General features: G+C 54.2%; 1 protein-coding gene across 1 annotated transcript; it reads left to right on the top strand.

The window, feature by feature from the left end:
* The first annotated feature begins 532 nt into the window (after positions 1-532).
* On the top strand, positions 533-18,270 carry LAMC2 (laminin subunit gamma 2). Its single transcript, XM_074151882.1, has 23 exons — positions 533-614; positions 4,980-5,168; positions 7,584-7,713; positions 8,657-8,755; positions 8,963-9,099; positions 9,453-9,575; positions 9,705-9,894; positions 10,247-10,359; positions 10,679-10,897; positions 11,775-11,954; positions 12,463-12,696; positions 12,942-13,078; positions 13,410-13,563; positions 13,670-13,875; positions 14,146-14,225; positions 14,685-14,822; positions 15,617-15,761; positions 16,012-16,161; positions 16,496-16,610; positions 16,698-16,897; positions 17,472-17,630; positions 17,719-17,818; positions 18,020-18,270. Exons 1-23 carry the CDS (start codon positions 533-535, stop codon positions 18,268-18,270), a joined length of 3,531 nt encoding a protein of 1,176 aa, XP_074007983.1.
* The last annotated feature ends 1,816 nt before the right edge of the window (positions 18,271-20,086 follow it).

Genomic DNA, 20,086 nt, shown 5'->3' with positions numbered 1-20,086 from the left:
TTGAGCCCTGCTCTTGTGGGTTGGTTGGTTGGCTGGACCAGGCTTGTGGAGCTGGCAGTCCCCATCCACCCTCCCTAGGCCTCCCATGAGCTCATCGTGTTTCACTTAGCTCCCTGCAAGCCTCCTGCGTGCCCGGGCAGCCCCGCTCTCCCCAGCCAGCACCCGTGCCCTGCCTGCGGAGGCAGCGACAGCGGGGTGGGATGGAGCAGGACAGGCAGGAAGGGCCGCCTGCAGGGACTGCAGCTGGATTTTATTCTCACCCCGTGAGCTAGCACTCTTGGGGAAGGGTGCAGGAGGTCCTCGGGGTGCTGCGTCCCCTCCGTGCCTCTCTCTGCAGGGACGCGGGCGCCTGTCTGCGCTCCCTGGGCTGGGCTCTCCCTGCTCGGGGTGAGTCAGCCCACGGCACACGTGTTCTTCCTGTTGGGAGTGACTCAGGTGGAGCAGCCCCGATAAAAACCACCTGAGGAAAAAAAAAAGCAAGAAGGCAGCTGGTAGCGAGCCCCCTCGTCGCTTGTGCTCCCCGGCACAAGAAATGGCTGGGTGCTGGCTCCTGGCCCTGTGCTGCCTCGCCGCATCCCTCCTGCCCGCGGCCCTGAGCGCCAACAGAGGAGAAGGTGAGGCCTCGGGAAGGTCGGCTGTTCCTGTTTTCGCGCTGACATGCAATCCCGTGGGCGGCTTCGCTCGCAGCCCTGCCCCAGTGCCGGAGAGAGCTGGTAACTGGGAGCCGGCTGGGTGCCGCAGCACCCTCCTAGGGCGCTCTCCCCTCACGCCTTTGGGAATAGGATTGGACCTGTTGTTGCTTCTCCTTGCGTTTCCTCCGTGGTTAAATATCCCATGAGGATTTAGACTTTGGTGGTTTTTTCTTTTTTTGTGCTGGCATCCCTTTTAAATAATGTATTTATGTGCAATTGCTTTATTGCTTTCTGTATAAAGCCTGGCTTACTTGGGTGGGACTCGGGCGCAAGCACGAGCATCGCCCAGGGAGCAAGCGGCTCATCTGCCCACTGCTGCTGCTGTAACCAAAACCTTCCCTGCTGTAACCAAAACCTTCCCCAAGCCCGAGGAAGAGCTGGAAGCATCCAGGATCCAGTTTGCTGTAGCCACATCTGCGGTGTTTGTATTTTGTGCGAGTCCGTGGGGCTTATGAGGTGCCCCTGGCTCCACCACGTCCCGTGGGAGGCGGTGAGTCTCCCACGGTACAGGGACTGATGGCGAGCTTTAAAAATCCAGAGGATCTTCTTGCATGTGCAATTGTAGCAGGGAGTGCGATGCAGGGATGTTTAAGCTCACTCAGCCCAGTGGTAATTCAATATCGGGGTTTCGGTCGGATCGGCGTATAGTCTGGAGATGAGTATGTTTGGCCAAAATCAGGTTTTCACATCTATCTTGTAAATACTGAGTGATTTCAATTTTTTTTTGTCTGCAGTACTGGTGTTCTGAAATACACTCCCTGGCCTTGAAGTTGGCCTTTTAGCAGTTTTCCTTTAAGTGTGGTGCAATGTGATAGGGGAAAAGCGTGCTGAATAAGTGGGTTTAAAAAAAAAAAAAAGAAAAGGAAAAAAAAAAAAAGACCTGATTTGCTTTACATGCTATTCGGATAATTATTACGGCAGCCTTAATTGCATGCAGGTTTTGAAATACTGATGTAGATTCTTCTCCCCCTTGCCCCTTCCTAGCAGCGTGTAGGCAACTGCTGCTTTTCCAGGGACTCTTGAAGCTATTTCTGTGCCTGTGTAAGAGTGACAGTCGATAACCAGCCATGCTTTTATGTTGTAGCAGACTTTCTGCGTTGGTTCGTGGCGTAGGTTAGTCTCCCATGCTGCTACTCCTCCGGTCCCAGCGCTAGATGTGGGCTTGTAATTAGCACACGCAATCCCGTTTTGCTTGCAAATGAACTGCTTGAGTCACAGTGGGATCGTGTATGATCTGGTCAAGCGGCAGAGGTCACGGCGCTTGTGCTCTCAACCGTGCGGAGCCTTGGGGAAGAGTTGAGGTGTGGAGGTCAGAGCTCCACTGTGCCAATAAGGTGTCTAACTCAGTGTGTTGGAAAGGAGAAGACACCAAATGGCAGCTTTTGGCTCCTGGTGCGTGGTCTCTCCTTGCCGATGCTGATGGAGACCCTGGAGACAGAAGCAGATCTTCCTGCAGGGAGAAATCTGTGGAGTTGGGTGATGGGGAAACCCAAGACTTGGGGTAGCAGATGGGACAGCCTTCTGGGTCACTGTCCCAAAAGCGCAGAGCAGGGAATGGCTTTTGTTGTCATGGAGGCTTCGTTGCATGCAAAGCTTTTTACTGATCTCTTGACGAAAGGAGCAGTCTTTGCAGACCAGCTTATATGTACAAGGCTATCAGATCTGTTCCTCACAGACCCGGGGCCAACCTCATTTTCTGGTTTTGTGAATTTAAGACAATTAGAGAGGCCCAAACCTGCCTGTCTCCTTCTCCAAGCCTTTCTAATGTGGGAATTTGCCTCAGCACAGCAAACAGACATTTTTCACACTTTATTCTGCTGGGCGAGAGCTGGGAGAATGATGTCCTTGCTTGTGTGTGTGCCACAGACGTCCTTCATTCCATAGCGCTGAAGAAATCCAGCTGCAAAGCTTCTCTTCTGTGGAGCCTGTTCTTCTCCACAGCTGTCCAAGAACTGGATGATCTCAGGGCACCTGGATACAAAAATAATTCTGTCCTCAGTTGCTCATCATCTGCAAGCATCTCCTGGGCGCTCCATCTCATTAGCAACTCCAGTGCCTCTCTCTCTTGGTAAAGATTAACTTGCCTGAGCCCTCAGGTTTCCAGGAGAAGACCAGCAACAGGAACAGCTACAGCGATGAGGTGGTGGCAATAATCTGCAACAGCATCTTAAATGGCTTCGGATTAGTGAGACCTGAATCCGTGCCAGGGCTGGAGAACTGGCTCTTAACGTGCTGCAGCCTTAGAGCAAGACCTGAAAAAAGGTTTTTTGTTCCCTGGGGGAATGGTGCTCGTGCCTGTAATTTAGCAACCCAGTAAATCCTCCGGATTACGTAGATGTAGGGCGTTGCATGGGTAGAGTTTAACTCGATGATCACTATGGGTCCCGTCCAACTTGAGGTATTGTAGCTTTAGCATGGAGGGATGGGGAGTGGGATCGACTGGAAGCAGTCCCACTCTGAAGGTGAGCACAAATACCCTGAGAAAGTCCCACGCTGCTGCTCTCGGTGGGTTGTTTGTATTGTCTCTGCCTTTTGGTCACTGGTGGTGTCCACTGGGGCTCTAGATGCTTTCTCATACCCTAAGAAGCAGGACTTCTGCACCCATAGGTTGCCTCCCAGCAGGTTGGGGTGGCAGAAGACCACCTGCAGCTGGGTGTCTCGGTCTCCTGGCAGCCAGGCTGCAAGGGAATAACCATGTTTGCTGGCGCTGGAAAAATCTCTCTCCCTGTTTTCTGGCGCATGAGGTCATCTCTCTTCTTGGCAGCAGGCTTGGCTACCACTTGCTGAGTGCCTTCGTCTGGTATGTGGGTGTCAACGGGTGTGTGCAAGGCTGGCAGGCGGTGCCCAGGTGTGAGCGCTGGGTGTTACGTGCTTCAGTGGTGAGCGCAGGAAGCTTCTCCTGGTCCCGGGAATCAGATGCGGAGGACAGGAACTTTGTATCCTCGGGCTAAGCTGTGCCAGAAGAGCAATGGGGAGGAGGAGACTCCACGTGTACCAAGTACGACCTGCCCTCTGAATCCATGCTGCAGGTTTCTGCTTGCTTTTGGATTTCCTCCACCTGCCTGTGCTGTTAGAGGTTACCTGAGCTGGGTGTGGGCAGCTGGGGACCACCTTTCATGTCCCAAGGAAGTCAGCGGTGAGCATAGTTTCTTGGAGTGAGGTTGAGGATCCCATGGCAGCATAGGGGTGGTTTGGAGCAGCCCATCAGCAGGCTCTGCACCCCTGCAGAGACTGCTTTTTCCCTCAGGGTGTTCCTTTCTCCTGTCCTGCCTTTGCCAACCATTCTCTCAACTGTGTCTGCTCTCCTCGGTGGCACTGAGGAACTCGTCCAGAATAAAGGTCCTCAGGCTTAAACACTCTCGTACTGGTCATTGAGGGCTTAGCAAGTAAATGAGAGGTGGCTTCAAGAGAAGACCTAGGCAAGGCAATGAAAAGTGCTGGAGCAGGCATGTCTGGCAGGATAGCTGCCAGTCTGCTCTCCAGAGGTCCCATCTGCCCTGGCTGTAGTGGGATGAAAAATCTCATGCCTGTCCTTCCTGGCATTCGTCATGCAGCGATGTGAGCAGCTGTAGCTTTTCTTCCTGAGGAGTGGGGTGAGACGACCTGCGTAATCCTGCCAACCCCTTTTTTTTTTTTTTAAATCTACCTCTTGGCTTGCACGCTTCTGCTGAGCTCCTTTGGTCACAAACCACTCCTCATCACCCCTGCGCTTGGCTGGGAGGACACTTGCACTGCAGATCTGGATGGAGGGACCTGGTGGAAGTTCATTGAGCTTTTCCTTCTGGGCTCGCTCCTGGTCAGAGGCCAGGTGGAGCAAGATGTAACCTCAGAGATCCTTCCCTTTTCCCTGAAGTCACCAGCAAGGTTTCCCATGCTTTTCTGAGGACAAGGTTAGGTTTTTTTTTTACCATCTCTGCTTACCCAAAGACCTCGTTGTGTTGGAAGGCCTTTGAAAGGATGGAGAACATCCCTGGCACCGTGGAGCTGGGCTGCTTGCCTCGTGGGATTTGTTCATCCTGAGCTGTGTTGTCAGTGAAATCTGACATCGTTCCAAAGCATGGGGATGCGGAGCACAGGGTGGGCACTGGTGGCACAGGGGTGGCTGATGGACACAGACGCATGGGGGAAAGTGCAGAGACATGGGGACAGGGCTTGTTATTAGCAGATCAAGAAGGGGAGGTTTGGGTCACCTGGGCTTGTTCCTTGGCCAGCTGGGTGGGTTTACAGCTTCATAGCTGGTGTCCTCATCTCTAAGCATCATTTGAGACGTCTCTCTCCTCTCCCCAGTCTGCAACTGCAACGGAATGTCCAGGCAGTGCGTCTTCGACTGGCACCTCCTGAGGGAGACAGGGAATGGGTACCGCTGCCTCAGCTGCCTGGGCAACACGGAGGGCGCCCACTGCGAGCGCTGCAAGGAGGGCTTCTTCCGCCAGCGGGAGGGGGACTGCTGCCTGCCCTGCCGCTGCCACCCCCAGGGTAAGTGGCCACCAGCTGGGAGGGGATGGGGTTGGGTCAAGGGTGTAGGCGGGCTTAAAGTGCCTGCTTAAAATGTGTGTCCCTAGGCCCTGCTGAGCACATGGGTTAGGTCAGGCTCTGAGTCCCCGCATGCTGGACCAGAGCATTAGAGGAGGAGAGTGGGGCCAGCTTGGCTCCAGGTGGGATTATCTGGGGAGATGCCAGAGCCCCACTGCTGTGTTCCCACACCATAAGTAGTAGGAGCTTCTCCTCCTCCTGGGTGCTTCACTGCTTGGTGCTGGGAGTTTCAAACCTCTCAGCAGCTCTAGGCTGCATCCAGGCTTCAAGACCTACCTGCCCCCCAAAATAATCACGGACTCACAGAATGGTTTGGGTTGGAGGGGACCTTGAAAGATCACCTCGTCCAATCCTTTTGCCATGGGCAGGGACATCTTCCCCTGTATCAGGTTGCTGAGAGCTCCATCCACCTGACCTTGAACACTTTTGAAGATGGGGCATCCACAACTCCTCTGGGTGACCTGTTCCAGTGTCCCACTACCCTCACCATAAAACATGTCTTTGTTCTGTCCAATCTAAACCTCCTCTCTTTCAGTTTAAAACATTTGCCTCCTGTTCTGTGACTACAGGCCCTGTTAAAAAGTCTCTCTGTCATTGTACCACCTCCCCTCCTGATACACAACGCTATGAACTCAGGAATTATCCTTTCACTTTTATGATGCAAATAGAAGCCTTTGTGAACTTGCCTTTATATATTGAAAGGCTTCAATAAGGTCTTCCCAGAGCCTTCTCTTCTCCAGGCTGAACAACCTCAATGCTCTCACCCTTTCTCTGTAGCAGAGGTTTTCCAGCCCTCTGACCGTTTTCATGGCCCCCTCTGGACCCACTCAAACAGCAGGTGCCCCAGAGCTGGATGCAGTGCTCCAGCTGGGGTCTCACAAGAGCAGAGTAGAGGGGGAACACCAACCCCTTGACCTGCTGGCCATGCTGCTGGTGATGCACCCAGGACATGATGGGCTTTCTGGGCTGTGAACACACATTACCGGCCCATGTCCATCTTTTCATCCACCAGTAGCCCCAGATCTTTCTCTGCAGCTCTCCATCCATCCATCCATTCATTCATCCATCTATCCATCCCCCAGTCTGTACTGATATTGGGGATTGCCCTGACCCAAGTGCAGGACCTTGCACTTGACCTTATTGAACTTTATGAGATTCACATGGGCCTACTCCTCCAGCCTGTCAAGGTCCCTCTGGATGGCATCCCTTCCCTCCATCATCAATCCCTGCCTTAACAAGAGGGACCCTGCTCCGCTCTGCACTGAATTTGGCAAGTGGCCATGAACCTGGAGCTGCACTGTGTAGAGAGCTGCTTGCCCCTCCCAGCTGCCATCCTTATCTCAAGGATGGGGCCAAACCCCAACGCGGGGAGCGGTGGCTTTTGCCAGCTTTGTGAGTCAGGCTGATGCTTCCTGGGTGTTATAATGTTTGGTGGGCTCCACAAAGGCTTTTAATTGCCTTGTAAAAGCAAAAAGTTAATTCCTGAGCTCGTGGTGTTGCGCCTTGGGAAGGGAGGTAGTGCAAAGTGCCGCTGCGCTTGGGAACAGACAGGAGGCTTCAGCCTCTCCAGCTCCTCCAGCGGCTTTTTGCAGGTGGCAGGGCTATGAAATGGGATTTCTAGCTCTGGGGTGTTTTCCGTGGCTCTTGTGGTGGTTACACAGTAGATGTGAGGGCTCCTTCATCCACATCAGGTTTCAGCTTGCTCCGCATGTAGGTAGCTCTTATATCTTGCACTGAGGTTCTATATGATATTCTATTCTATTCATATCGAAATGCCTGTTGGTCTCTGATGTATGAAGATCACTTAGAAGCACCACCTGAACATGAAAAACAGGTGGCAAGAGGACAGAGTAATAGGCTTTAAGGTGGTGGAAGGGTGAATATACCCTTGGCTGCCCCCTGTGCTGGCCTGCAGGGAAGGCCTAGCAGCAGGACGGCTGCTGGTGGCTCTGGCATCCTCTCCCCTTGGTGCCTGCATGTGCACAGCAGTAGGTCAGAAACCAAAGATCTTGCCACGGCCCTGAGCCCCATAGGATCCTTGTAGAGGCAGCAAAATCAATCTCTGCTAGCGTCTACTAACAGAGGGTCTGGCAAAGAAGAAAAAAAATTCTCTGCTTGGTTTGTATGTCCTGGAGTCTCTCTTGTCCTTCACAATGACCTTTATGGTAGGGAAGCAGCTTTAACAGCCAGACCTGGTGTCTCAGCCTTGTGCTGGGATCTCAGGGAGGGACCTGTTTCTGGACCTGGATTGCTGCTGCAATGATGGTGTGGTGCTTTGTTCCCCTGTTCCACCAGCAGCATCGCCAGGAGGGCGCAGGGAGGTGCCCATCCAAACCTCTCCTTTTCCTCATTCCGCAGGCGCCCTCAGTCCACAGTGTGACAGTGATGGCTGGTGCAGCTGCAAACCCGGCGTGATGGGCAAGAAGTGTGACCAGTGCCAGCCGGGCTTTGAGTCCCTCTCTGAGGCTGGGTGCCGGAGGAGCGGGCAGTAAGTGCTGGAGACCATCAGTGGCATGGGGACAGCTGGAGGGCCAGCCTCCTGAGGTCTCTCAGCCGCTGTGAAGAGCCCATGCTGGCTGAAAACCACCCCGTGGTAGAGGAGAGGCAGTTTGGTTCGTGGCAGCACATAGATAGCCTTAGGCTAACCTCACTGGGAGAGAGCAGCCTCTACGGGGCTGGACGTCTGGTCCACCCTGCAGAGCTCGCTGTCATGCGATAGCATCAAAAGCTGACCTTAACCACACTCCGGGGCAATTGCTTTATTATCCAGAAAATGCCAAACAGGCAACAGCTGGGCAAGCCAATGTAAAATAAAACCTGCCCACGCGTGGGTCTGCCTGGTGTTGGTGCCACTTGGACTGCCCCCATGCAAAGCTGTGCATGCAAAAAATCAACCCCTTCCTTTGCATGAAGCCCTGTTTAAGCACCTTTCGAAGCGTTTCTGGTTTGGCTTCCTCAGCTCTGTGTCCTCATCTTCCTTCCTTCACCCTGCCGTTTCTCCTTTGGGGCCCCCAACATGCAAAGGGTGGGGGCAAGGGATAGCTGCCTGAAGCCGTGCTTCCGTGCCTGGCCTCCTGCCCGAGTCTCCCCGGGGTGTTGCTGCCTGTTGGAGCTCTGCCAGGGTCTATTAAACTCAGCTGGGGTTTATCAAGCACAGCAGAGCTTTGCTTTGCTCTTGTAGGTGGGTCTGGTGATGCCCTGGGATGTCCTGGGGCTGTAGCGCTAGGCATCGTCTCAGCCTAGCATCCATACTGCTGCAGCTGGATTGCTTAGAGAAATGGCTCTGCTGATTGTTTTTCCTCTTCTAGCATCAGACTGGTAGCTGGGATGGGGGTGGGGGTGTCTCTGCTGTCTTGTATAACAGCTGGGGGCACTGAGCTCCCAGCCTGAGCTGGAAATCCAGGTAGAGGTTCCCACTGTCCCTGTTGCAGGATGCCACAGTGCGAATGTGACCCAGCTGGCAGCACGGGGGGCTGCCTCTCCGGCCACTGTGTCTGCAAGGCGAGAGCTACTGGAGAGCGGTGCGAGAGGTGGGTGTCAGAAGCACTTGCCAGACCACTGTGTGGCGTGTCATCTGTCTCCCTGACAGTCCCTGGCAGTTGCCCATCTTGCCATCCCAGCCTGGCGATGACCTTGAACGATGGCTGTGTTGCACAGCTGTCCTTAGAGGGCTGATTGTGTTGGCCAGGAAAAGGAGAAAACAAACTTGAATATTGTTGCCTTCTTGCGTTTCCCAGGTGCAAGCGACACTTCTATAACTTGGACACCAGAAACCCCGCGGGATGCTCCCCCTGCTTTTGCTATGGGCACTCATCTGTGTGTGTCAGTGCGGACAACCACAGCATCTACAACATTACCTCCACCTTCCAGCAAGGTGAAGCCCAAGCAGGACGTCCCCAAGGCTCTTTAATGCGCCGGAGGCTGGTTTGCAGCCTTGCTGAGAGTCCCTGTGCTTTGATGGGTGGGATGGCCTGATCACAGGCAGAAGTAGGGCGCCAGGGTGAGGGGGGGTGTAGGCTTGCTTCATCATGTCTTTCCTGCCAGTCTGGCATCATGCCCAGCCTGGCTTATGTACAGATCTTTTGGCACAGGGATATCTATGCAGCCCCCTGGGAGGTCAAGGGGTAGGAAGCTGGAGGGTTTTGATAAGACACAGCTTGAGAAAGTTGCTGGAGTCCTGGAAGCGCCTTCCCTGTCCCTGCTCACTGCTCCTCATTGGTGCTCCAGGTGCCGAAGGCTGGCGAGGTGTCCACGAAAGCGGCTCCCCAGCCCAGCTCCAGTGGTCCCCGCGCCATCAGGATGCCTTCATAGCCGCGAGGAGACCGGAGCCAATATACTTTGTGGCACCTGGTAGGTGTGGGATCGGTGAGGGGGAGAGGTGCAAAGGTCCCCTTTGCTTGATCTGATCCTGTGAACTGAGCCTTTAGGAGGAAGGCAAGATTTTAAGCCTTTAATTTTCTCCCTTCCTTCCCCTTGTAGCGAAATTTCTTGGGAACCAGCAGCTGAGCTATGGCCAGACGCTCTCCTTCGATTACCGCCTGGACCGAGGGGGACGCCAGCCATCTCCTCATGATGTGGTCCTGGAAGGAGGTGGCCTGAGAGTCACTGCCCCCTTCTTGCCCCAGGGGAAGGTCCTGCCCTGTGGTGTCAGCCAAACATACACATTCAGGTAAAGGGGGATGCTGGGTTGTTTGGGGCAGGGTGAGCAAGAAAGGCTGTGGCTTCAAGGAGTTCAAGGATTCAGCTGTGATCCCTTGGAGGTGACAAAGTGTTGCCTGGTTTGGGCTGGATGCATGTCAGGCGCTTTTCTCCTGGATGAGGAGGTTACTTCATGAGAGGGGCAGTAGAAAATCTGGCTTGAGGTTGGTCTGGGTACTGTGCTTGGGGTCAGTCACATAGGTGGAGGTTGTTCCCCAAAGCCCTGAGCTCAGGAAGGAGATGGGTGAGGGCTGCTGCATTTTATTGATGAGGCATCTCATTTTCTTGAAACCGGTTCCACTTCTCCCCTCTCCCACGGGCAGGTTGGATGAGCACCTGAGCAGCAAGTGGAGCCCGCGGCTGAATCACTTTGAATATCGAAGGCTGCTGGGAAACCTGACGGCTCTCTGGATCAGAGCCACCTTTGGGGAGTACAGTAAGTTGGGGGAGAGCTGCGAGGGGGTAGCACAAGGTTGGCTTCTGCTCATTGCTGGAGATGCCAAGTCCCCAGATGGAGACAACTTTGCTAAGAGATATTAAATAATAATAATTTAAAAAATGCCCTAAGATGGGCAAAATTACATTATGAAGAGATTGAGCAGGGTGATAAACAGTGGGGACAGCAAAGCCTTGGCTCCAGTCCATCTGCCCACAGGCATTGTAATGAAGCGTATGACCTGTGCAGGTCCTGGGTGCAGGGGGCTTGCAGGTGGAGCTGCTGTCCCCTGTGGGTGACTAGCTCTATCTCTCTCCAGGCACCGGCTACATCGACAACGTCACCCTGGTGTCGGCACAACCCGTTGCCGGAGTCCCCGCTCCCTGGGTGGAGCGCTGTGAGTGCCCAGCGGGGTACCAGGGGCAGTTCTGCGAGAGGTGTGCCCCTGGCTACCACAGAGATGCTCCTGGCCTGGGGCCGTTCAGCATCTGTGTGCCATGCAATTGCCAGGGGGGAGGAATTTGTGACCCCGACACTGGTAAGGAAAACTACAACCGCATTGTGCTCGTAGAACCTATGGGATGGGAAGGGAGGCTACCTGCGCCCTCAGAATTGAGCTACGGGGGAGTGTGGGGGGCACTGAGCAGGGCGAGATCCCTGGCCTGGGGCACTGGAGTGCAGGGAACATCACAGATAAAACTCCCCAAAGCCTAGAAGCACTGTGGCCAAAAATACAGGAAAGATGTGTTGGGATCAAATCTCATTTAGATGATCCTCATTGGAGAGAGAAAAAAACATCTCATACTGCTTGGATAGCATTAAAAGCTTTTCTTCTGACTTTTTATTTTAAAAGTAATTGTGGTGTCGGCAGATATCAGTGATGTAAGCATGTTTTACTGCCTGTCTTGTTAAAATACCTCACAGTGTTGCCATATAAAGTCAAAGTAATGCAAAGTAATGCAAACTGTCACTATTTTCCAAGTCTGAACTGGAAATTAATTTCAAATACGTGAGCATTGATCAGGAGGCACAAAAGGCAATGTGTGGCTCCTTGGGAGCTCTATGAGCAGTGAAAAACGAGATCCAGCCACCTTTGGGTGGCGATGGCCCACCTACCATGGGAGCCTTCCATACCATGGGATGGGCTCCTCCATGGGGGTCTTGCTGGGCTCCTGTTGCAGGAGCAGGGCACAGTCCTTCCTGCATGGTGGTGGACTGACAGGCGGAGAAATGAAGCAACGTATGGGCAGGTGTGGGGATCGCAAGGGCTCTGGGGGAGGGTGCTGGACCATGGGTGCTTGGGCTGCTGTGTGTGGCATGGACAACAGTGAGGAGTGGCCAGGAGGTGGGGTGGTGGAGGGTATCCCACCAGGGGTGAGAGCAAACTGCCCTAAGCCCTCTCCTTCCTTCTTCAGGTGAATGCTACTCGGGAGATGAAAACGTGGGCAATAGTGTCAGCTGCCCCTTCGGTTTCTACCAAGACCCCCGGCAGCCGCACAGCTGCAGGCCATGCCCCTGCAGCAACGGCCAAGGCTGCTCAGCGGTGCCAGGCAGCGAGGAGGTCATCTGTGACCACTGCCCTCTTGGAGCTGCCGGTAATGCCCTTCTCCAGCTTGCTTCTGCTCTGCATTTCTCCAGAGCTTCTACCCACTGTACAGGGAGATACAGGCATGAGCGGGCCAGGATGCTCAGAGCCAGGCTGATCATCCAGTCTTCTCAGCCCAACTTGCCTATGGCACTGTCGCTCCTGCCTGTTTCAGCCCCGAGGAGTGTGTAAGCATGCATTGCCCCGTCCTGGGAAAGGTTCTCATCTAAACAGATAACATGGATGGAAAAAGGATGGGTGGAGAGGGAGGGGAAAAGAAAAATAAGAAGAAACTCCACCAAATAGGAAACAACTTTCCTGAGGTCAGTTGTTGCACCCAGCTTTTGAGAACCTGCCAGGTGCATTGTGTATTGGCCGTGGTGGCAAGGAGAGTGGAGATGCTGTTGTGCTGACCCTGATGGGGCTGAACATCCCCATTTCTGTGGGGCAAAAGCAGTGAAGGCAGCCTCTGCCTTCTGGGCAAGAGCATGAGCTTCTCCTCATCTCTCCTTTCCCAGGGAACAACTGTGAGTACTGCGCCGATGGCTATTTTGGAGACCCAGCGGCTTCCCGGCCCTGCCAGCCGTGCCGGTGCAATGGCAACGTGGAACCCAACGCTGTGGGGAACTGCGACCGCCGCACCGGCGAGTGCCTCAAGTGCATCTACAACACTGCCGGCTTCTACTGCGACCGCTGCAAAGATGGCTTCTTCGGGAACCCCCTTGCCCCCAATCCTGCCGACAAGTGCCGAGGTGAGGGCTGGGCATTGTTTGAACTGGGATTGAGTAAGAGCAATCCATACAGGTGCATGGGGTGGCTTGATAGGAAGGACGATGCTGCAAAAGCCAAGGCTGGAAAGTGGGGAGTGGAAGGCAGGGACCAGAGCACTGGGCTTACGTGGTGGGAGGAAAGCTGGGAGAGAGGGTGGATGGAAGTATATGGTGAGACTTAAGGGTGGGGACAGGCACCTTTGAACCTGTGCCATTCCGACCCACAGCCTGTGCCTGTGACTCGGCTGGTGCTGAGCCCTTGAAGTGTGGGAGTGATGGGAGCTGCATCTGCAAGCCAGGCTTCGAGGGTCCCAACTGTGAAGAGAGTGAGTGCCCGGCTTGCTACAGCCAAGTGAAAGCCCAGGTGAGCAACTCTGCCAGCTGTGGGGCCCCTGAGCAGCAAGGGGCACAGAGATACACTTACCTTCAAGCATTTCCTCCTGGCCTCCTCAGCCATCTCCTGATGTGAGTGAGAAGTGATTTTGCAGGCTGTGCCTGAAGTTTGGGTTTGTACCTGATTCAGCCAATAAAAAGCCAACGACCTAGAACTGCTGGCCAGCTGTGCCCCATCCAAAAATGAGCCCTGGCTTTGCTCTCCATCCTCTGCTTGGACCATGGACCCGATTCCCACCCTGGTCTTTCCACTATGTGCTCGATGTCCTGATGACAGATGGCCTGGTCTGCTGTGGTTGCAGGTGGACCTGTACCTGCAGCAGCTGGTGGAGCTGGAGCTGCTGTTCTCCGAGGTGCAAGCTGGTGGTGGGGCTGAGAGCCAGGAGCTGGAGGGGAGGATGCAGCTGGCTGAGGAGATGCTGCAGGCTATCCTCGGGGAAGCCCTGAGCCTCCAAGGTACCACCCGTCCTCTGCCCTCTGATGGGGCCATCTGTGCCCTCTCAGGGGAGGATTTTGCTCAGTGATGAATTTCTCTTCACCCTCTCACTTTCCTTCTCACCAGCCTCTGACAGATCTCTGGAAAGCCGCGTGGCCAGGATGAAGGGGCAAGTGTCCAACTCTCAGAGCCACTTGGACGAGATCAAGGCAACGGTGGAGAGGCTGAGGTCTCTTGGGAGGCAGTATGAGAGGCAGGTGCAGGACACCCGGCAGCTGCTGGAGAGAGCTAGGCTGGACCTGGACCGTAGCACAGTTGCTCTGCGTCGGGTGGTAAGAGCATCCTCATGTGACGCTCTCCTAGTCTAAACCAGGAAAAAAAATCCATGGAGAGAGCAAGATTTTAACATATTCAGTTATTCCATTCATTTTGAGTGCAGAAGATATTCTGGTGGCTTGTTCTGTAGGGCTGGGACCTGGAGAGGTGCTGGCAGGGGTATTTGGGGGGCTGTGGAGGTTTAACGTGCTGCAGTCGCCTCTTTCACTGCTGAATTGGATGGAGGGCAGGGAAGAGCACTCATGCTTCTCTTCCTCCCTCCTCAGACCATTCCTGTTTCAAACCTTCCCGGGGGCTCAAATCAGTTCTTGATGCTGGCCCAGGAGGCTCTGAGACTGGCCAACAGGTGAGTTGCTCCTGAGGGGAGGGGGACTGAGATCTTGCTGAGTACCCAGAAGGTCCCTTTTTGAGGGTTCTTGCCTTGCTCTCAGGCTGCAGCTGCCATGACCTCTGTGGCAGCCCTGGAGAAGGGGGGTGGTGTGTCTGCTGGGCTGACTTTGCTGCCCTACAGAGACATCCTCAGTTGCCTTAAAGGGGGGTGTTGGGTATATTTTAGAAGTAACTTTGGGGTCAGAGTTTGGTCTGAAGATGCCCAGTTGCAACAGGCAGCATCTGCCTTCCCCTTGGTGCTCCTCTACCCTTAGGAGAGGCAGGAGGGACAAGCAAAATATGAGTCCTCTTCTCAAACATGCTGCGTTTCCCGGGAGGATCTGACCCAGCACCACCGAATACAACAATAAGGGAAGTTGGTGGAGGAAACTCCTGTGGGAAACCTTTCTCACGCGCCCCCTCCTGTGCTTTGCAGCCACGCACAAGCTGCCAACACCATTGAGCAAGCCGCGAAGGCAGCGCGGGAGGATGCGTGGCAAGCGCTGGAGTTGGTGCGTGCGGCTGCTGGTGGAGAGGAGGCTGCCTCCGGCTCCCTGCGAGGGCTGCTCGGGAAGTGAGTTGTTGCCACATCCGCCTTCGTGTCTTGGGGGGACATGGCCGGGGGCGGGGGGGGGAGGAGAGGGGAGTGGCCGAGCATCTATGCCTCCTCTCCTGTCTCCCCAGCGGAGTTGCAGAAATGTGCAGTTGGAGGCAGGGCAGGCAGGGACTTGCCTGGACTTTGGTTGCTGGCATGTCTGAGTGGTGGAGAGGGAGGGCTGGCAGCTCTGCGGAGCATCTGCTTCCCATCCCACAGACGGTGATGCTCCCCAGGGGCCTGCCCACAGCAGGGGGAAGGGATTTAATGCCGTGTGTGTGAACAGGCTCCCGGGGACGACTCTGTGCCCAGTTGCAAATCTGGGCTGGGTTTAGCCCAAGGGTAGATTTAGCCCCACGTTGTCTGGTTGGAGTGGTACCTCTCCAGAGCCCACCACAGTTGTTGGGACTTTGCACACCACTGGTGGGGTGTGGACAATGGCCCCGAATGACGTTAAGGAGCTGAATGGGGACGTGCAGGAGGAAACATCCAGTGGCAGGGATTAGCAGAGCCACTGTGGAGCCTGTGAGGGTTCAGCTGGTGTGAAACACCTTTGGATTTTGGAGCATGAGTGAGTAGCCAGCAGATGCCCTGCTTGGTAGAGGGGCTGGGATGAGGCAATTGTTTGCAATTAGCTTTTCCAGCATGATAAATCTGTGTGGGGCCCTGGAGAAGACTTGGGGAGCACGAACAAATCAATGCAGGAGGCAGCATTAATTCTGTGGTGGGGCAGCTTGTTTGGTACTGTGGTCTTCAACCTCACATCCATGCAGGTATGAGGAGCTGAAATCACTGGTTGGAGGCCTGAAGACTGAGGCTGATGGGATGGCCTCTGAAGCAGACAGGGCTTATCAGGGCAGCCTTGTACTCCTTAACTCCCTGTCACGCTTGACGAAGACCGACATTGGCTCCTTTGAGGTGAGGACTTTATGCCCGCAGGACCAGGAGACCGCCTTTTGCTCTCCTCTACACCCTTACTACCAGCAGCTCAGTCCTTCCCAGGGCTCTATTTCCATTGGGGAGCCATCAGATACGCATCTTCTCATCCTTTTGCTCTCATAGCTGGCCACAGCCACAAAAAGCAAGAGACAAGCATCCGTTGCTGCTTGCTGTGGTTCCTGAGGAGACATTGGCACCCCCAGACAGTCATCGCATCTCTGTGTTTCAGGGGGAGGCAACCCGGCTGAAGCAGGATGCCAGCGCTCTCCTGACCCTGGTGGACACCTACATGGCACAGTACAGGCAGCTGCAGAGCCGCACAGGGCGCTGGGAGGAAGAAATCAAGCAGCTGCTGCAGAGGGGAGAGGGCGAGAGAGCGGTAAGAGGTTGGCTGGGGGTCTGCGGCTTGAGTTATCTTCAGCATGAGCTGGAGCCCGGGTGAGATGCCCGTGGCACCACCGCTACTACGTGCTGTCCGAGCCTGTTCACCTTCCTCAGAAACACAGCCACTTGGGACTGGTCTTCTGGAGCCGGTGGGAGACCTCACCATGTGTGCGGAGCTGCTGGTGCAGGGTGTCACCAGCACACCTCCTCCATTCCTGGAGGAATTAAAACTAAGATCACTCATGATTGCTGGAGCTGGTTAAGGGACTATCTGATGCTCCCGTACTGTGTCCTTCATCTGCCTGTTGTGTCCCTTTGGTCTGTCACAGACACTGACGCAGCTGCTGTCCCGAGCCAACCTTGCTAGGAACACAGCCCTGCAAGCCGTGAGCGCTGGCAACGGTACCTTCTACGAGGTGGAACAGATCCTGAAGAGCCTCCGGGGTAATGTCCTAGAAACCTTTCCTTTCCCCTCCCTTGTGGGATCTCACAAAGCTGGTGCAGCTTCATTTCCACATGCATTTCTTTCAGAGTTTAACCTGCAAGCAGATGACAAGAGAAGGGAAGCCGAAGATGCCATGAGAAGGCTACCGATTATCAGTAGCATGGTGGCAAGTGCCAAGGAGAAGACAGACCGAGCTGAAGCGATCCTGGGAAGTGCTGCTTCTGAATCCAAGGCAGCCAACAGTGTGGCAGAAGAAGCAAAAGAGATCACCATGGGGATCCAGCAGGTGAGGGCAAGCCCTATTGTTGGCAGAAAAGGGTTTGGAAGGGAAAACCATGGAGGGAAGAGGACATGGTTGGCAGCTCCAGTGGGTCTTCATAGTGGACCTGATGCGCTGACTTTTTGGCTGACATTTGTCTGTAGTGGATCCTGCAGAGATAACAGTGTTGGCTGTAGATGAGTGGCTGCACGGGGGTCTCTGCAGGCATGTTTGTCCAGTGAGGATCTCTATGGCATCTCTCTGTAGCCACCTTTTGGTGACCAAGGAGATATTTTTACTTCCACAGTCTGAGTTGCTGGCAGTCTTGTGAGCTCCCAGACTTGGCGTTGCTGAGTTTGACTCCCAGACTGTATGTTGTAATTCCCAGGGGATTTGCTGATATCTGTAGGAGGGGTTGAGCTGTAATCGTAGAAACAATGCTCTAGAGCAACAGGTGGGAGCACATGAAGGACGCAGGAAAGCCCGTGTTAATTTTGGGTCCCTGTGGAAGGAACCAGTTTCCACTAGCTCCATGCCCCAGTGCACCCAGACCAATTTCAGCCATGCTCTGCCCCTCTGAAAGTCCCTTTGCATTCTATAGGAGATCACAAGGCTGAAGGTGGAAGCCAACAAGACGGCTGACGGTGTCCTGGCCCTGGAGAAGGCAGTGGCCACCCTGCAGCGTGAGGCCAAGGAAGAGGATGGTGAATTTAAGAGGAAGCTCTCGGAGGTTGAGGCAGATGCCGCTGTGATACAGGAGGTGGGTCCCTATGTCCCCCACCTTGTCCCCTTCCCTCTTTACATTTGGGCAAGACTTCACCTTATAGCTGCCATCTTGCCTTCTTTAGACAGCACAAGAAGCTCAGAGGGTCCATGCTAAGGCTGGCCAGGCAGGAGTGGTCGTGCAGGAGACATTGAGCGCCTTGGAAGAGCTGCTGCATCTAATGAGTAGGTTTTGAGCCCCTGCTGTAGGGTGTGGATGGAGACAGGTCCCTGCTGGGGTCTAGGCAGGGTTGCTGGGAGCTATGTGGGATGATGCCTGTAAACAGGCTGGGCAGCAGGATGGAGATGAAGTATTTGGAAGGATCTAGTCTAATCCTCAGTCTCCATCTATGGTTCCCTCTTTCTTGTTTTCCTCCTGTGCAACAGACCAGCCTGGTGCTGTGGATGAGGATGGCCTGAATCAGCTTGAGATGAATTTTAGCAAAGCTAAAGCCAGAAGCAAACAGCTGAAGGACGAGATGTTGGAGCTGGAGCAGACAGCCGCTTTGCAGAAGGCCCGGGTGCGAACACTGGAGAGCAGCATTGATGAGATCCTGGCGGATATTAAGAACCTGGAGGATATCCAGAGGAGTCTTCCTCCAGGCTGTTACAACACAAAAGCCATCGAATTGCCATGAGTGGGCTCTGGAAAGGCTTGCAGCACCTGCCAGACTGTGATGGCAGGAGAGCCTGGTCCAGCTGCCCTCCCCAAACCCGGCAGGACTGGCTGCATTTGACTGTGGTGAACTGATCCTTACCCTCAAGTTCAGTGTGGCAGCTGAAGTTCTCATAGTCATGCTAGCCCTGGAGAGTCCCTGATTTTTCAAAGTGGTCCGTCCCTCAGTCATGAGAGGAAGGAGACTCCTGGTTGCATGAAGGTGCTCCTGGCTGAAGAACAACCTGTTCCTACAACAGTTGTCTGACGTGCAGGTGGGAGTTGGCTTGGTGTCAGCCTTGGGAATTTGCACAGTTCAGAGCCTGAAGTTCACAACCTTCACAAGAGGTTCTCCATCCCCTGTGGATCCCCCCTCCTGGTCTGGCACACACAGAGGGACTACAGTCTCTGTCCTTACTTTTGACATTACCACCACCACCTCCTACTCATGTTCTCCATGGGATCTTCTGCTCAGGAGGCAGGGAGCAAGCAGCATGAAGTGGCAGCTGAGGGAGATGAATTTTGATCTGTGACACATGGCTTTCTCCTCCCAACCTGCCCAGTCCTTACCTTGCTGGGAGTGGTGCTAGTGTGGTTTTGTTGTGTCTCGGACATTTGGCATCAGATGCCACTGATGACCCTTTTCATTAAGCTGCAGGTCTTCCATGCTGCACCCCAGTTGAGGTAGTTATGATTTTTCTAAAGGGGAAAGAAAAAAAAAGTGCCAGCTGCCTTTGAGCTCAGGGTGATGTGTGGATGGAGGAAGAAGGGGATCCCAGGCTAGGAGGGTAGCAGAGGAAGAGGGAACTGCTGGGGCTCCTCAAATGCTCCACCTGCTTCCTTCAGCCAGGAGGAGAGAACACCCTTTCTTTCTCCTGCACTTCTTTTCAAGTCCCAAAGTCCCTCACAAATGACTTTCTTGTCAAAGCTCCTCCTGGGCAAGCACAGGTGTCTCTACCATTCCCTTACAAGGTCAAGCACAACCTTTCCTTCCAAGACCAGCTAGTGTGGTACCAGGCAGCTTCCTGGTTCTCCCAGACTCCGGGAGAAGCAAGGTAGTGTCCTCTCTGCCCAAGCACTCAGGGCCCTGTAGCACCTGTTACAGGAATGACGGCTTTCTCCAGGGATTTGCAGCCACAAGCTTTCATGTCTGAGAGCCTGGTCCCATACTGCTGGAGTACCAGTGTCCTCATTCAATCCATTTAAAAATCTTGACGATGTCTTGAATGTGTCTTCATCTCTCGTTTGGTGCGCCCGTTTCCCCCTCCATCCATCCCTCCCTCCCACATGGTGCTGGATATTTCTCAGGGGCTCAAACCCTGCAGTCTGCAGGGTTTCCCACCATACACCTGAGCAGAGCTTGGAGGAGTTGAAGATTATGGTGCTTGCTTCACCCACCCACGTCTTTCCTGTGGATCCAGCTCCAGTCTGACACTCCTCCCAGCTTCCTTTAGATGCCATTTCAGGGGAAAAAAAGAGCTAGCAGGTGCTGAAAGTCAACTCTGCTGAAGCCCCCTAGCCTGCATAGTGGTGAAAGAGGAGGACCTGGATGGAGGAGGACACTGTAGGACATGCTCACCCCTCGTTAGCTCTGATTCTCTGATAAAGCAGCACCCATGCTTTTGCTTGATAAGGATATACCAATGTATATGTCTGCCTTACACTTGAATAAGCAAGATGTATTCTTGCCTCTGGCACATCTTCCTTCTCCTGCTGTACAGCATAGGGACAGGTATTATAGACCTGACTTCATTTTTCTGTGAGTTGGGTTTTTTGAAAGGGAAGATGTAAATAAATAA

Source organism: Numenius arquata, chromosome 8, assembly GCF_964106895.1.
Source record: "Numenius arquata chromosome 8, bNumArq3.hap1.1, whole genome shotgun sequence".
In the NCBI taxonomy this organism is placed as follows: domain Eukaryota; kingdom Metazoa; phylum Chordata; class Aves; order Charadriiformes; family Scolopacidae; genus Numenius; species Numenius arquata.
Note: the sequence above shows the minus strand (reverse complement) of the source record. Positions and strands in the feature narration are given on the sequence as shown.

Coding starts and splice junctions, on each gene's coding strand:
- LAMC2 (XM_074151882.1), top strand. CDS start 533: ATGGCTGGGTGCTGGCTCCTGGCCCTGTGCTGCCTCGCCGCATCCCTC. Junction 615..4,979: donor GAGCGCCAACAGAGGAGAAG/GTGAGGCCTCGG, acceptor TCCTCTCCCCAG/TCTGCAACTGCAACGGAATG. Junction 16,611..16,697: donor GATCCTGAAGAGCCTCCGGG/GTAATGTCCTAG, acceptor CATTTCTTTCAG/AGTTTAACCTGCAAGCAGAT.